This window comes from Branchiostoma floridae, chromosome 5 (assembly GCF_000003815.2).
Source record: "Branchiostoma floridae strain S238N-H82 chromosome 5, Bfl_VNyyK, whole genome shotgun sequence".
Taxonomy (NCBI): Eukaryota; Metazoa; Chordata; class Leptocardii; order Amphioxiformes; family Branchiostomatidae; genus Branchiostoma; species Branchiostoma floridae.
In genome coordinates this window covers 24,126,516-24,143,913 of record NC_049983.1, presented here as the reverse complement: position 1 = coordinate 24,143,913, position 17,398 = coordinate 24,126,516, and the positions used below count along the sequence as shown (strand labels likewise).

Below are 17,398 nucleotides of genomic sequence, written 5' to 3'. Positions count from 1 at the left end.
CTTCACTTTAGAACGACTAAACGGATGATTTATGCAAATATGGGCATGATCGACACAGTTATATGGCCGGAGCACCGGATACTGAGACTAGTCGGACTGCTATAGAGTTATATATACAGACTTAGTAGTCTGAAAGGTATTGTTATAGAAGTAATAATCATCAACGCATGAGTAGGCATTAGTGGCACCTAGCGGCAGTTTGCCGTTTTAACCGTATTTAGACTGAAATTTTGAAGACCACGCCATGTAATTCCTAAACTGTTTATTGTGTGACCATAAGATTTTCGGAGAATAATTTTGTTATTTGGTGGGCCGACTACTCTCTCTTGGCAGCCAGGGGCTGAATTGCGAGGAGCTTTAATACAATAGGCAGGGCTAAATTGCAAGGGTCTGCAGCGAGCTGCCTTTCGGTGCCACTCAGGTGACCGCAATACGACTGTCGAAGGGAACACTATATTATCTGCATTTTATTCTATATCTACTTGATTATAAACTTACAACAGTACCATGATATCCTTTATGTGATTTATTTTCTGGAACCTACAGATAAATACTTACTTTAAACCAGTTGATGTCTTCTTAATTTCTTTGCCATGTTTTTATTTTCATATTAAAATCAATTTACTGTTTGTCATATAGTATGTTATCCTGTTTGGATCTCTTGACAAAAACACCCCTGCAGTTTCAAGAATTAATGTAAGAAGGCTGAAACTTGCTCCACTTTGTCACGACGCTGAACGCTATCTACCACCCAAATGTCAATACCATATAAGAACTTGAGAAAGATACATTGAAAAACTGCTATGAAAGATTATTCTAATTAATTATGCAAATATATAATATGTTGCATGATTAGTATTTCATTTTGTACAACATTGTCTAAGGTACCTACATACCAAAGATCATGAAAATGCGTTGTTACCTTCTTGAGTTATCCATTTCAGAAGTTTTTGACAAAAATGCCCCTGCTATCCCAAAACTAGTTGCTAGGGGGGCCAAACTTATGTTACCTCTTCCTGAGCACAAGAGCTATCTAATACCCAAAATTCGTGACCATAGCTTGTTAAGATGAGAAAACACACCCGGAAGTTGCGCTGCAGTACCAAGGAAAGCCGCTAGGGGGCCCAAAATCTAATCATTTCCAGCTTTCGTCACACCCTACCAACACACCAAGTATGAAACGAATCCACCACGCCGTTCTCGAGTTATCTTGTTCACACACAAACGCAGGGTAAAATATAGCCTCAATGACATTTCATGGAGGCAATAATATATTCCTTTGGAAATGGTCAGACGTTTCATGTATCATCCACTACCTTTGGCCAGTGACTCGGTGCGTATCTTATCACCTTGATGTCTAACCATCGTAAGGCCAGAGCAAGTAAATTTTATGGATGACATCAGCGCGCGCATTAATTTTCGCCTGATTTCAGAAAAAAAAACAATAATTTTTTTCTTCTGCAGGGATGGCCAACATGACGATAAAGTACCAAAATGAGCAAATATGCTGTGTTGTAGCCTAATGATTGCACTTGTAGAAGTGACACTTGCGAGGTACCCAGGACTGTAGTTGTAGAAATGAAACTTATTGAATAGTTGTAAAAGTGACACCTATATGGAAGCTATGAGAGTGGTTACCAACTTTGTTGGTGATTCTTGTCTACCACACTAGTGTCACTTTTACCACACCAGTACATGTCTTAAATACAGGAATGAATGCCTAGTTGGCTCTGATACCATGTTTTGTCCCTTTAATTCTTTTTACAACAGCCATCACAACTTTATGGTGCCTATTTTTTAAAATGTAGGCATCTTGTTTTTTTTTCACCCATCTTGTTTTTTTTCGCCCTATCGCACTATTTTTGCAGTTTGCAGAGGATGTCATCCATAAAATTTACTTGCTGTGGCCTAATATTCACAAGGCATGCTGTTGATTTTTTTTGTCCATGTTGTGTTTTTGTTGTCTTTTGTATCGTACTTTTCGTTCCCCCCAAAACTGCCCGGCCGGGCCCCTTTGTGGAAATGTGGCGTTAGCCTAAGGCTTGGGTCACATTTCAAAACCGGGGCCCGGCCTGGATGTTGTAAGAAACTAGAAATTAGAATACATACCTAGAAATATACAGAAATCATGCCCATGAATCTTATTTTGACATTTTGTGTATTTTGATGCATTTTATATCATTCTTTTCGCTCCCGAAAGCTGCCCGGCCGGGCCCCGGTTTGGAAATATGACCTAAGCCTTACTGAGGGACGACTGCTTTGCAGCGAACGATGTCGGTATCACTACTTCTTATTCACATTACCTCCACCGTTCCGGTAGCACACGTAGGGAAAACGCCAGAAATTTCCCAGTCCAACTGTAGCGCCGACCAACACCAGAACGCCGTCCACAGTGGTGCCCCACGTCGGTCTGTTCTCCCGCTGCACCCCATCCTCCTCCTCCTCTTCTTCCATCATGTAACTCTTCTCCTCCTGCTCTTCTGCCATTATTCTGTGTCTTCTAGGGTCGTAGATATGCGCCAGATAGTAAGAAAAAACGACGGATGCTGTTTACAGGTCCGAGCAGTATGAGTGCAGATTGAATATTTTGACGGGCGTCTCGAACACAACCCCCAGGGCAGGGTGGGGGGTGGTTGTTTGTCCTATTGTGCCAAAAATTCGTCATTCGAGCTGTGCTCAAAAATCACCTTCGTCAGACTGTCAACGAATTTGTTCATCGCCATATTTAAAAAAATCGAGCGGTTCTTGGGCCTGAAAGTCTCAGACCCGTTCACTATGGATTGTCGGATAGTCAACACCCAGGCACAAAATTTGGCAAAGCAGTTTTACTCACCCGAGCCTGGTTCAGACTTTGGTCATGGTCAAGTCCAATGATATCTTGCTAACATTTGAATGACTTGTTGCCTTTTTATGTAAGTGTTAACATGGCCGACACATCCATGGCCTGTCCACTGGATACTGTTAGACTAGTCTAACTGGTATAGAGTAATTATCGACAACGCATGATCACGGGCACCTAGGGGCATTTTGCCCTTTTATAGTGATGACTATAGAAGCAATCTTAGCAAGATGTTTCTCCTCCGCAACAAATAACAAGACTATAGCACATCAAACGATACAAAAAAGGAATTTCTCCTCCAGTATCAAGGCCAAATGCCGGGGGGGGGGCATAATTGACCTTGACCTTTGTAATAACTGTAATTGTTGCAATATAACGTATATGAATAGTATTAGACTGTACCTTTTGTTGTATATACATGTACATTGCCATACATTGTCACTGATACAATTGTTGCACAATAAACCATCTATCTATCTATCTACCTTCCCACATAGCAAATATCATTGTAATCCATCAAGTGGTTCCTGTGTTATGCTGACTACAAAAATCCGGGGACTGACAAACAGACACACCAAATGCAAAAACTATATCTCCATTTTTCGGGAGTGACCTGTTTGCCATCTTTCAACCTCTCGCGCAAAAATGCTACCAACAATGATCAAATCATTGAACGAACTGTAGACTCTACGTATATACTCCACCAGGACAATCTGTTTTTAGCTAACTTTGCAGGACAAGTCAATCAGTTTTAGCACGATCAGACTTTTAATATGTATAGTTTTAAGCCTATTTCAATTTGCCTTTTAGACATTGTACTCGTATCATTGTACTCGTATCTGCCTTTTAGACATTGTAATCGTATATTTATTCATTATGATATTGAAGCTACAAGTCTTATTTGTATTGTTTATGTTACCATGTTTTTGTGATCAGCAATTATCTAACGTTACACAATGTAAACGAGCCTGATATCTCGGCTTTCGAGCCGCAAGTTGGCTGTGAAATGAGCGCATTTGGGACCTAAGCCTTAGAAGATGGAGCAGCCTACAGCTAGGCATCGTGACGCTGATAGCTGGAGTGCGGGTGAAGGGGTCTTGAGTGGTCGGAGTCGAAGCTAATAAGTCCCCGCGTCAGCTTGTCCTTGTGGCTAGGCTGTCGGACCCGATGTCGACAGATTAAGAGTTCGATTCCCAGCATTCCTGGCTGTAAATGGTGTCCTTGGCCATGTGCGGTGACGTTACACGACTTTCCTCACTTCACCCAGATGTAAAATGAGTACATGACTTCGGTTGGGGACGTAAATGTGGTGGAAGGAAAGAGAAATACAGTGCACTAGCAGACACATAGTAGTCTAGATAACAAGGCAATGCCCCTACGACGTGAAAAATGTTATGGTACTACTTTTACCTGTAGTTAAGTACATCTAAGCAGGAGTGCACATTCTAATCAATCAATTTGTGAAAATAAAGTGTTGTTCTGTACTTCTGGCAGGATTTTTGTTCAATTAGATCGCGAGATACAAATCTCAGGAATGTATTCTTTTTTCTTTAATTTTAACCAACAAATGCAATGTAAAACCTAATGTATTAGGCACTGCTATTTTCATCGTCATATTGCAATTTTACAGCTAAAAGATTAACTTTTCAAAGCTCCAAACTGTTAACAGAGAGTGAACTACAGGAAGACCGATCTAGACGTAAGGTCGAAAATTTTACACCCTTTGCAAGCGGCCGACTAAAGAAAAAGGATCGGGGCAACAGGATTTTGCTAGAGACAGTTGGGTAACCGGAACACATAATTTTTTTTCTAGGGATTAAGCCACGGTCACGAAGGTCGTGCGGTCGTCGTACGATTGCTAACTTGCGTTTTTTGACAGCCATGCAAGTTTCCTTCAAAATGCAGCTGTCTTGCAACACAAAAGCCTGTCTTGAATCCATGTCGATGGTTGGTTCTGTCGCAGCCTGCTTGAAAATTTTATGGCATCAAAATCGTATGACGATCGCACGACATATATGATCGCGCTCTTACCTCCACCGTTCCGGTAGCACACGTAGGGAAACCGCCAAAAATTTCCCAGTCCCACCGTGGCGCCGACCAACACCAGAACGCCGTCCGCGGCGGTGCCCCAGGTCGGCCGCTTTTTGTTCTCCTGCTGCACCCCATCCTCCTCTTCCTTCATTACTTCGTACTTCTCCTCCCCCTCTTCCTCCATCAAGCTGTTCTCCTGCGTATCTTCCTGTTCTACCTCCATCATGCTGTACCTTTCATGGTCGCAAAGAAGCACCAGATGGGAATGAGAAAAAGAAACGACGGATGTTGCTTACAGGTCGGAATAGTTTGAATGTTTTATATTTGACGGGGTGTACTATTGCCATATCGAGTAAACCAAATATTTGTGATTGGTGCTCAACAATAATTGTTTAGTGACTTATTCTCCGTCACTCGATAAACTTATTTGCTGGTTGCCATCAGGTCGCCGAATTTCAAAATTGCCCGAGAATCGAGCTTGTTTACTTTTGGCCTGTACATCTTATCATCAATCATCGTTACTTTAGACGTAGCTTGCTGACCTGTCACAATTGGGCGATCCCTAAGTCTTCGTTTTGCGGCCGAAATTGTACTTTTGAGCTCGAAAACTCGTCGAGCGATCATTTGTGACACCGGTTTTATTTACTACTGTAGTATTTTGTGGCCATGAGAATAAAGAAGCGAATTTCCAACCAAACTAAATACTAACATCTCGGAAGTACACCCACAGATAGTCGATCCTATGCATTGTCGAATAGTCACCTTTCGGGTTCACTGAAACCCGAGCAAAGCAGTTTTACTCACCTGCGTTTGTGCCAGATCCAGGTCAAGGCCTGAAATACACTGACTTTAGTACGACTAAACGGCTCTCGTATTCATGCACATATGGGCATGGTCGACACAGCATGTGGCCGGGTCACCGGAGACTAGTCTCAGACTGCTATGGACTTATATAATAGCTCTATACCAGTGATATAACTCAATACCAGTCAGACTAGTTTGACTGGTATAGAGTTGTGTAACTAACTAGATTGAGATTTATTGAAATTGCAAACAATGCAATACATCGTAAACCCGGGCAGACCAACTGATATCATCATCGTCAACACACTGATTGGGCGCATCCTGGGGCATTTGCCCTTTTAACCCTATTCAGACCGGGCATTTGAGGCCCGTGCCTTGTAACTCCTAACCTGCTTATTGTAAGACGACCAAATTTCCAGAGAATGATGCACACTTAGAATTAGGTAATCGAAACGAATTTGACGTCATCATGACGTAACATGATGTTATTCATGTGATTTTTACTTGCTGGAGCCGTGGCAAAAAGGGTATTTTATAGATGAATATTTTAACCAATGGATGGCTTCTTTTCAGGTTCACAAATCACAAATTTCTAAATCAAATTTGTGTTAATATTGACTAATGGCACTGCTGGAATAATCATGCAAAACGAACAATATGACAAAAAAGACAACAAAACGCACAGTTCTTGAAATGATTGTTGTTGTTTTTTCCTATGAAATCTGTTGAGCGCTCTGTCAAATCCAAGAGCCATGGAGACAACGTAGCCCAGCTTCAGTGATATATGTTCATATTTGTGAATTTGCTATGTTTTTTATACTTGTATTATTTATGTACTCGTGCATTGTCTTCGTGTGGGTGACGGCATGAACACAATGCAGTACGACTTACCAAATACGAAAATGTAATGACTTGAGTATGCCATCACCTTGTCTTGTCAATATGTGTTACTATGAAATAACGTAGGAGTTCCGAAGACAGGAGTGTCATAACATAGACCTTTCCTCGTTCTTTTGTTTTTCTTGACATAGAAGTTCTGAAGATAGGGCTTTCGCCCTTTTTTTCTAGACTAAGCTACAGTCTACAGCTCTGTATCATGCTGTTGAAGGCTGGAGTACGGGGGAGGGGGTGTGGAGTGGTCGGAGTCGAAGCTGAGTCCCCCCGACTACAGGTCTGCATCGTACTGCTGAAGGCTGGAGTACGGGGGAGGGGGTGAGGAGGGGTCGAATCTGAGTCCCCCCGACTACAGCTCTGTATCATTCTGCTGAAGGCTGGAGTACGGGGGCGGGGGTGAGGAGGGGTCGGAGTCGAAGCTGAGTCTCCGCGCCTACAGCTCTGTATCGTGCTGTTGAAGGCTGGAGTACGAGGGAGGGGGTGAGGAGGGGTCGGAGTCGATGCTGAGTCCCCGCGTCTACAGCTCTGTATCGTGCTGCTCATGACTGGAGTACGGGGTTGGGAGTGTGGAGGGCTCGGAGTCGAAGCTGGGTTCCCCCGACTACAGCTCTGAATCGTGCTGTTGAAGGCTGGAGTACGGGTGAGGGGGTGAGGAGGGGTCGGAGTCGAAGCTGGGTTCCCCCGACTACAGCTCTGTATCATTCTGCTGAAGGCTGGAGTACGGGGGAGGGGGTGTAGAGGGCTCGGAGTCGAATCTGAGTCCCCGCGCCAGCCTGTCCTTGTCTCTCAGCTGGTGATACTGAAGCTGGGGTGTTGTCACCTCTCGCCAGCGCTGCGGGAACAGAGCGGTTTCGTTATACCCCTGTCACATTTGGCGAAAATCAATCGGACGACGATTCTGCGGCAATCGCCCGAGCCTCGCTTATAATTATAACTTTATTGCACAACATTTGTACAAGGTACAAAGTATGGTTTATATGTGAACCCACGACACGTGCGATGGTGCGGTGTGCGATCTGCAATGGTGCAAATCCTTAACCCGGACTCCAGGTAGAATAGTGACATATCAGTCACTCATGGAGATCTGTATCAAACCAAACCAAATCAAACCTCACCTCCTGTAATGTCCCCTTGGCCTGCCACATCTTTACCACGGCTGTGACGGGTACACAGATGATGGCCATCGCCATCATGACCCACCCGATACCCTCCGCCCAGCTGGGGAAGTAGTAGGTCCCCGTGAAGTGCTGAAACTCCATGGGAGACCACGTCACGCACATGAACAGGACGATGCCCTAAAGCGTGAGAAAATTGGACCGTAGGTTACGTCACGTCGTTACAGGTAAGTCATCCAAGTAAAACAATAGTCAATACAAAATAGATTTTTAAAATGCTACATAAATTCTCCTATGAGCCAGAAGTTTCAGATGACATACGTCGTCTTTCTTCATCTTCATAACTCTAAACCGCAGTCATACTCAGTCACTGATGAAAGTTAGTGGGTGCCCAATCTGACATATCTGCCTAGTACTTTTATTTCATCTGCCTAGATCATTTTCTAGTTGCTTGCTGTTGTTGTTGTATGTACGTTAAGTCATCGATCATGATCTGTTTTGATTTACCAAGGGCATGTACTTCATTTTATTTTTCAAGCATACAGCTGAGTCTATCCGGTTGCTTGGTTTATTTTCTATTATGTACATAATCACCGCTTTCCATCTAACAAAGAAAGAGCAGATTTCCATTTTTGAAAAGCTTTCATGGAATAAATAACTGATAAGCAATGCAGTAATACTTACCACAGTGATGAGGGGAGTGAGAACTGTCCAGCAGATTTTAAACCAGACCAGGGGCCTGTAGCCGATCATCAGTTCAATACTATCATAGAAGCGGTTCGCTCCTGAAGCGGGGATGGTTACAGATCGAATGGTTGTTTACATCTCACTAGTAGATTGCTTCAAATAACGAAGCCGATAGTACATTGCTTCAAAATGGCCCCCAAAGAATCAATTACATTGTCATTGGAGGAATACTTCTGCCACTGTCATAATAGAATAGAATTCTAAACAGAGAGTACTTTTTGCAGTGTCAAAACGTAAAATAAAGTTAGGCGTTTGCGATGTTAAGGAATACAGGCGGAAACAGTTCTGAACTTTGTTGACTCACGTTCAACTTTTAATAAAAAGATCCCCTGTTTTACCCACCAAAGATCCAGGCGATGGCCACACACTCGGAGAACGCCATGAAGAGAAGGGATATCCCGCTGGCAGAGTAGTATTCGAAGAGTTTGAAGACGTAGATTCCTCCCTGGGCAAAAACAAAGGGTTACTGGTAAAGGATATTCCCGAGGTCATATCAATTTGATTACTCAGTCTCGCACGGAATACCAATACTTGAACTTAAACATTTGGGGGCCACCTCCCCTCCCCTTACCAGCTCAAACAAGAACAAGGAATAGTCATAGTCTCTCACACCTCCAAGTGCCAGAGTTACCAACCTAGGATTGATGTGTTCAAAAATTCGTATTTTCCCAGAACTATCGTAGAGTGGAATTTGTTATCACCAAGGTCAGTAGGGGCATCTTTGCTGGATAGTTTTAAAGAACATTTACAGATAGATGTGCTATAAGGTTAGGTGTGACAGGTCGATTTGTGTAATATAACCAGCTGCTGCCGCGCCGCGTGCCTGAGAAGCTAGTATGTTACGCTGAAGGGTGGTTATACTGGCTATATAGATACAGATGCAGATACAATAACTAGAAGCAATTTGATTTTAATGTAGTAATGAAAACTAATTGTAAGGCGACACCAATTCATTTTCTTTATTCTCTGACTATGGTAAAATGAAGCAAGAGGACAAGGCATCCGGGAGAAAGACGTCGACCAGGCTACATGTATATCCACTTACTGAAAAACTTATGTATGCTGAAAACTAGAAATGGCCCTTAGACTTTCTGAACCGGGATGGGCTAGACTTCCAACAGCTTTTGACCCATTCCTGACGTCACTCGTGCAAGTCACGTGTCAAAGGGATTGGGTTAGAGAGCTGAAGAAGATTGAGTGACTCAGTGGAAAATTCCTTTGAGTCCAATTTCTTTTGACTTTGAGGATAGTTGAACCTTTCCGACAGTGTCACATCTTTCACTTTATTTCCGAGAACTAACAAATAGAATTCTTTCTACTTCCAGTTACATTGGTGACCATGGACCATTACGTTGGACCAACACAAAGGAAAGTAAATACAATGAGAGAGGTGGAAGTCGCAACACAAATTTAAAATGATATTTGACAACCGATACAACATGAACTGTTGAAGAATCTAAGGTAAGGTAAGACTGGAGGGATGGAAAGGAAACTGAAATCTGAGTAATTTTTAGCTGTCTCTAGATTTGGTACGTACATTAGTGACCATGGTGAGTCCCAGCAGGAAGTTGAAGACGCACATCCCGGCGATGAAGAGCTCGCGGTTGTAGCCACGGCGCAGGTATGGAATCATGTCCACCACAGCAGTTACAACACCCTCCACACCCACGAACTGCAGTGCAGAATAGAAGGAGCAGTGAAAGAAATAAATGCTGCTGTTGAAATACTGTCAATCTGTTAATCTACGCATTGTTTGTTTTCTTTCTGGGTGACTATGACACCGCGCGAAAATGCATTTCCAATGTATTACTGATTCATGTTGACCCCACAATGTTGATAGGCTTAAGGTTTGTATACCTGACAACCAACCATTCTATTGATGTGGTCATGGTACCACCACCCACTGAAAGGGAAGCGACTTTGAAATGTCATTCTTGAAATCATAAATTTTATTTATCACATGTGTTTCATTAGCCTGAGTACCATCCGGATAGTGGTTTGCTCCTATATTCGCTTGTGCTATCCAACAGCAGAGAAGCCATATATATAGTGTATAATGAGCTAAAAGCGACTGTTTATAGTATATAATGAACGCCGGAGTGAACTATTTTCCGTACGGTACCCAGGCAAGTGTTCCATACCATTGTTTTGTGAAATAACAGACTTATGAGAAGGACGGTATCTTCCAGGAATAATGCTCTCCACTGACGGCCCCTGAGGGCCCACACGGGGAAGTGGTAAGATGTTTTATGAAGTACCCCTCACCTGACTGTCCAGCCCGACCAGGATGATCATGAAGAAGAAGAGACAGGACCACAGCGGGGCGAGCGGCATCAGGGACAGCGCTCGCGGGTACGCGATGAACACCAGGCCCGGCCCTAGGGAAAGGTAAGGTTTGCTTTACTAGTCCATACTAGAAATGCTTTTATGGCCTAGTCTCCACTTTTGTAGGCGCGGACTCTCTATGGCTGTCAGGATGGGCCAACGAAAACATTTAGATGATTCTCTGTTTGGCTGACAGTTTTTCAGAGGCCACGTTCACAAAAATGGAAACCCCAGTCCTGTTTATTAGAGCCCCTGTAATGTATATTCTGTAGCTCTGCCCTGGAGAATGCCGTGTCAATGTACAGTAGCTTTCAACTGCAAGCCCAAACATCTACTTATTCTCCAAATGCGAACATAAAATGATTTCCAATACCTGAGGCCGCCACGTCCTTGATGTTCAGCCCCTGTTCCTTGGCCATGAAGCCGAGAACAGAGAACACCATCACACACGGGGCTGCTAACTTTACGTCAACGAAAATGAAATGGAAATTCTTACGACATGTCTGACCCGGCAGGCCCTAGTAATTTACAGTACCACCAGTGAGATATTGACCCAGTTATTGGAGTACAAATTAAAGAACAATACCTGAAGCGGCCACATCCTTGATGTCCAGCCCCTGCTCCTTGGCCATGAACCCGAGCACGGAGAACACCACCAGGCCGGAGTACAGACTGGTGAAACAGTTCACTGCTGCAATCAGGAAACATTGTCTACAGATGGGGAAAATTTACATTAGTGACTTTCAGAGAGAGAGAGAGAGAGAAAGACAGAGAAAGACATGAAGAGACAAATGGGGAAAACATATCAATTGTTTTTTCTTCGACTGGTAAGCGCCAAAACGTGTGAATGCCTGACCAGGTAACCAGTTCATTTTCTAGTAGGTCCAACATCCGACTGATTTTTTCAGGTCCGTTTTTTTTTCGGACCGGTTCAATAAGAAAAAACGGTTTTGTACCGGTACACTATACCTGTACCCAGCCCTAGTCAAGACTCATGAATTTGTTCATATACACCATACATATGGTCTAGTGGTTGAGAGTACGTTGTCCAAGTTGCTTTCTACCAGAAGGAGTTGCAGTCTTACTGCCATTCCCCTTTTGGAATAGAAGTTTCTTTGGTATATTAAGTTGATCCAACTGCTCATTTTCTCTTCAACAATAATTTTGCAGGAAGTTCTAAGAAATGATTCCCAGAAGCCACCTACTTGTAGGAGTCGTTGTGGAACTTGTTGTAGCTGCCCAGAGCCGGCATACAGCCCCAGCCGATGGCAAAGGAGTAGAAAATCTGGGTCCCTGCGTCGATCCAAACCTGCGAAACAAATGTCATTACTTTAAGCCGTAAATTAGGCCCTGGAAAGCTGTAATATCTGACATTAATTCTAAGGTCATGCACAGAGTACATAATAAACTAATTCTTATATATGTACCTATCCACTACTCCTGCCTGTACAATGTTACTGTCCATAGTGCGTAAAGTACTGCGTCTAGCATATTCAGCCCTTACTTTACAGTGGTTCTGTCCATACTGCTTTAAATACTTCGTGTAACGTACCATCCCCTAAACTTTACGGCGGTTTTGTCCATGTGCTAAAAGTACTTGCCTTTGTGGTAAACCCCTAAACTGTGCAATTGTTCTGTCTAAGAGTACTTCGTATTGTCTACCCACCTCTCTACACTGTGAAACAATAAAACTGTACAATGGTCCTAAAGAGGCAGGTGAGGAGACAAGTGTGAGAATACATGTGAGTTTGTTTGTTTGTTTGTTTGTTAGTTTTTTTTTTTTGTTACCCACCTTGTGGTCCTTCAGTCTCTCCCAGTCTGGGTTCAGGTAGAAGAAGAGCCCGTCTGCAGCGCCCTCTAGCGTCACACCCCGGATCAGCAGGACAGTCAGCATCACGTAGGGGAAGGTAGCGGTGAAGTACACCACCTGGGCAGAGGGCATACGGGAGGAGAGGTAGATTAGTTCAGTTGTCGGACGTGTATGGATGCCACACTGGGGAAGAGAATATAGGGTAGAGGAACTGTAAGCTGTTGGTCACGCCGAATCCCAACCTTGTGATCCCCCCACGCACTGATGGAGGCATCTATTTACATATCAGTGAATCATACATAAAGTGTTTTCGGGTATCTACTGGTCTTTTGAGCCCGTCAAACACAAGATAACCTTTGTTATGTGTGTGTAGCCCACAGAATATGTATAAGCTACGGTCCATTCAAATACAAATCATTGTTACGGATAGTTGTTTGAATGCTCCTTTTGGGTAGAGGTACGTCCTCTTATGCATTTTTACAGTCGAAGCTAGCAAGTCATGATCAGGTGATCAGTAACATATAGCATCCGGGATTGGAACTCCAGACCTTCCGGTCCAGAAGTAGGGTCACTAATCATTTTCTAAGTAATCGGCCACTCACCTTTAAAGATGTGAGCTTTATGGAAGCAGACCGTGACCCTACCTTGCCCGTGGACTTGACCCCCTTAAAGACACAGAAGTAGACCACGATCCAGACACAGAGCAGACACACGGCTAGGTCCCACTGCACCTCCCCAAGCTCACCCACTCCCTCAGACATGTTCAGTACTTTGTTCCTGTAGGAACACAAGATGGACCCTTCATATAGAAAAAGGGACAGGCTATACGATTATATTAAGTTAAACTTTTATATCCATTGATATAAAGCGCTGAGAGAAACAACACGTCGCAATTGTTATCTTAAATAAAGGAACAGACGACTGGATGTCTTAGCCGGATATAGTTCTACTAATAAGTTGTTCCAAAACTCACTCCCAGAACTCGACCACAGGAGAGATCTGTAAGGTTGTGTTGGTGGTGTTGAAGGCTGTCATGTTGCCGTCCATGGTGGCGTTGGTCATGTTCATGCCGCCGGTGTCTGGCTTGGTGAAGTTGGTCGTACAACTGGGAGTAGAAATAAACAGATTTACTTTGAGCAAAGCATTAAATATCTATCAAACACTAAAGCCTCATCAATCTTATTTAAAATGTTTTAGAAATCCCGCTAATATGGAATGTCAACACGAGGTTGTCAATCACTTGCTTCTCTCAGTTTCTGGTATGATCAGAGTCTGGCCTTAGTATTTATCTTATCCTGTTCCTGACTTTCTTTATCTAAATGCCCGGACACCAATCAAAATGTGGTCTTACCCTTCTGTGTTTCATGGGTTGTCATAGTGTCCAAAAAGTCCAACGCTGGTTCTTTACTGTCCATGGATTATGGAGTTATGTTTAAGGGTTCAAAGTGTAAAATTTGTGTAGTTCCTTAATACCCTTTTTATAGGTTATGCTTAAACAGAAGTTCATGGTTATATATATAGAAGTATATGGGTTCTCGCAGTGTTAAGGTCACTTAAGGGTATTTGTACATGGTTACTAAGAGTCTAACAGCAGTTCCTTACTATTCCGTGTACCATGGGTTATCGCAGTGTGACCAGAGATGAACAGTAGTTTCTTACTGTAATCTGTTACTGTAATTCTGTATTTCATAGGCTTAAAAGTTCTAAGGAGTTTTCCTCACTATTCCGTGTTCCATGGGTTATCGCAGTGTGACCAGGGCAGCAGAGAAGTGAAGGAGCGGCCAAAGAAGTACGCCGCCCAGTTCAGGATGATGATGTAGTAAATGTTCCCCAGGAAACAGATCACGGTGGTCGCAAACCCGATGCCTGAAACACACAGCAACAATGTGGGGAAAAAAGTGCATTTTAAAGAGCGCTGACGCTCTCATGTGCTGCCCCTACTGCTGATTAAAACGTTATGGGACTGATAATGATGATGATTATGATGATGGCGTCCCTCTCTCCCTCTCTTGACAGCCCTTCGTTCTCGACGATGGCTGCCTGCATCGACTTTGATACAAAGGCAATGCTATCTTGCTTTGTTCGTTGAGCTACCTTTTCTGTTCCTGTCTACAAATGTAGTTAAGTTGGGGACGGGGCAACAGATGGCCTAGCTAATCTCATAGGAAAGACTACCAGATGTAGGAAACTGGGGAAAATTTGAAATAAACACGATGGCTGGAACTACTAGCACCTTTAAGCCAAGAAAAATAGCTAGTACATTTTAAACGGAACATTTCAAGTTTATCGTAATATGTTAACCTTTTTTTTTTCAACCTTAGGGTTAGGTCACATTTCCAAACCGGGGCCCGGCATGGCAGGTTTCCGAAGCAAAAAGACATCAAAATACACAAAATGTGAAAATAAGATTCATGGGCCTGATATGTATATACATGTTAACTTTTCGTTTCTTAAAATATCCCGGCCGGGGCCCCGGTTTTGAAATGTGACCTAAGCCTTACCCTGGAGTATGGGGCATATCTTCCAGCAGCCGATGCCGCCCTGGCTCATGAACTGGCCCAGGAAGATCTCCAGGAAGAAGACAGGAACACCCCCTGCCACCAGGCAGATGAAGTATGGGATCAGGAACGCTCCTGGGATGGGGAGAGGGGAGAGACGGACTGTACTGCTCAGGTAGGTAACGAGGGGTGATCAATTATTTCTCTACCCAACAGATTGTCTGAGGTACAAACTACGACAGAAGAAACACAAAGGTAACATTTGCAAGTAAATACATGTTTTAGTCTAACAGTTTATTGAAGTTAGGTGACCTACTACATTAGGATATTGTGTATTTGTGTGTACTATGTATTTGTAATTTTCTGATTCATTGATTTATTTGGCGGAATTTTTACAAAACAATGTGTTGTAGTTTGCAATTTTGAGTTCCTGCTTACGTTGAAGTCAAATGACATGGACACTACTGTTCGCGGGTAGCCTTTGCGCTAGGGAGTGGCCGTGGAGGATGTATTTGATCATGGAAGAGTCCATCAGTTTCCGTTGTGATATGTTTGGAGGAGTCAATTGTTGCATGGGGGGATAAAAGCAAAGTTATTACAGCTCTTTCAAGTACTGTGTCTGCGACGCACTGCTTTGTGTGTTCGAACTACTAACTACGATACGCACATAATATTGTGTTCTGCTACCCTAAAGTGCTGAAATGAGTTTTCTATTTGAATATCCTGCGCAGCCGCACAGACAGCTGTGGCCCACTGCCACTGGGTCAGATGGGGCCGTTTCCAACACATTTGTCATGCATAGATCAGAAACAGATTGGAGGTGTTGATACACACCCGTCTTAAATGGACTGGATATCATGACAATCCATTTATAGCTTATTTACTCACGTTCAAGTATTTACCATATTTGGAAGCACACCAAGACAGACAAGATTGATTACAATCACTGAATGGCAAAATAATTACACCTTACACCAGAGAGCAAGACGTATCAAAATCAGACGTTTCGCTGTAGTACTAACTGATAGCCGTTAGGGGGCATAGCATAAACCGTTTCTTCCTTTTGCCAACCCCTAACACGACTTCTCGAGTTAACATTATGCTTTATACACACAAACACACACAGCCACACACACACGCACACACAGCTACACACAAACATACACGCATATATATGAATACATGCAAAAATGAATTGCCATATAATGTAAATGTTTCAAACATGGACTGTGACATGCTATCCTTTTACTATCTTACCGTGTCGCATTACACGTCATGTGTACCGCAATGCAGTGTTCTTACCTCCTCCGTTCCTGTAGCAAAGGTATGGAAACCTCCACACGTTCCCAAACCCGACGGCTAAGCCGATACATGACAGGATAAAATCCACCTTGTGTCCCCAAGTCGGCCTCATGTCGGGCTCTGAACCTTCTTGCTTTTCGTCTGCGGTGACCGCCGTCGTGTCGTTGGTCATTGTCATGTCGAACCCATCGGTGTAACTTTCCTCGTTTCCCGCCATTTTCGCGCGGCTAGAAAATGTCCCCAAACACCTTGATCATTATCATATCGTTCCGTGCCAGTACTGCAGCCAGGCCACGGCCTTCTCGTTAGCTTCTAGTAGGTCCTGGTTGGAGATGGTGGGGCCTTGATAGACGGTACCTTGAAGAATTTCATGTAAGAAACTGATGTGCTACCGGTGCCTGCCGTTCGGAAGCAGCCGACCTTGGTGTGCTCAGAATAGTCTGGAGTTCATGTAACAACCGACCGTTAAGCGATCCTGCCAACACGAACCATATCGGACCCCATCCCGTGGGTGTGAAGTCAAGGGGCTATTTGAGATCATGTTTTATGACAACTTGCCAACTGGGCGCTGGATTTTATAAGCTCCTTGGTTTGCTAGAGTAAATTTTTGCCTTGAGTTTGTTTTTTTTCAATTCCATTTTGGATTGAAGTGAAGGCATAATCTATGTATGGGCAGTAGTAACGTATTTTTCTGCAATAATGGGCTGTTCTTGCACAGAGCAATGCATTAGATAGAGTTAGCAATACTTCAAATACAAATCAATCTCTACAACTGGATAAAAAACGGATATTTACTTCCGGACGTTTCGAGTGACATCCATCACTCTTCTTCAGCGTCACTAGAATGAACTAGCAGAACAATTCCATACAAGTACAGCTAACTAGAAAAACTGGTTTAACCACCAACTCGTTAGGATCATATGCAAAGTTACTCAAATGCAAATCATGTAAGCATAGTTTCCTATGGTCAGACAACACCATAGGAAAAACTAATGTCCTTTGTGATGCAAGGCGGGGTCCCATGTACTGGAAA

At 43.3% G+C, this 17,398-nt stretch overlaps 1 protein-coding gene across 7 annotated transcripts in view; it reads right to left on the bottom strand.

Moving 5' to 3' along the window:
• Window positions 1–7,155: 7,155 nt before the first annotated feature.
• Window positions 7,156–17,398, bottom strand: part of LOC118415465 (sodium- and chloride-dependent taurine transporter-like) — a 46,425-nt gene continuing 36,182 nt past the window's right edge. For 2 of the 7 annotated variants that reach the window (XM_035820117.1, XM_035820114.1), the window contains exons 4-14: window positions 13,539–13,670; window positions 13,210–13,342; window positions 12,548–12,682; window positions 11,961–12,064; window positions 11,342–11,466; window positions 10,696–10,808; window positions 9,968–10,102; window positions 8,773–8,875; window positions 8,368–8,468; window positions 7,684–7,863; window positions 7,156–7,400 (exon numbers count right to left, since the gene is read on the bottom strand). In XM_035820117.1, the coding sequence (XP_035676010.1) occupies window positions 7,254–7,400; window positions 7,684–7,863; window positions 8,368–8,468; window positions 8,773–8,875; window positions 9,968–10,102; window positions 10,696–10,808; window positions 11,342–11,466; window positions 11,961–12,064; window positions 12,548–12,682; window positions 13,210–13,342; window positions 13,539–13,670 (1,408 nt within the window). In that variant the 3' untranslated portion in view covers window positions 7,156–7,253. Of the gene's footprint in view, window positions 7,401–7,683; window positions 7,864–8,367; window positions 8,469–8,772; window positions 8,876–9,967; window positions 10,103–10,695; window positions 10,809–11,341; window positions 11,467–11,960; window positions 12,065–12,547; window positions 12,683–13,209; window positions 13,343–13,538; window positions 13,671–14,286; window positions 14,432–15,066; window positions 15,199–16,365; window positions 16,614–16,707; window positions 16,924–17,398 lie in introns of those variants that run through there. The other 5 variants (XM_035820112.1, XM_035820113.1, XM_035820118.1 and 2 more) reach the window with 5 other exon arrangements.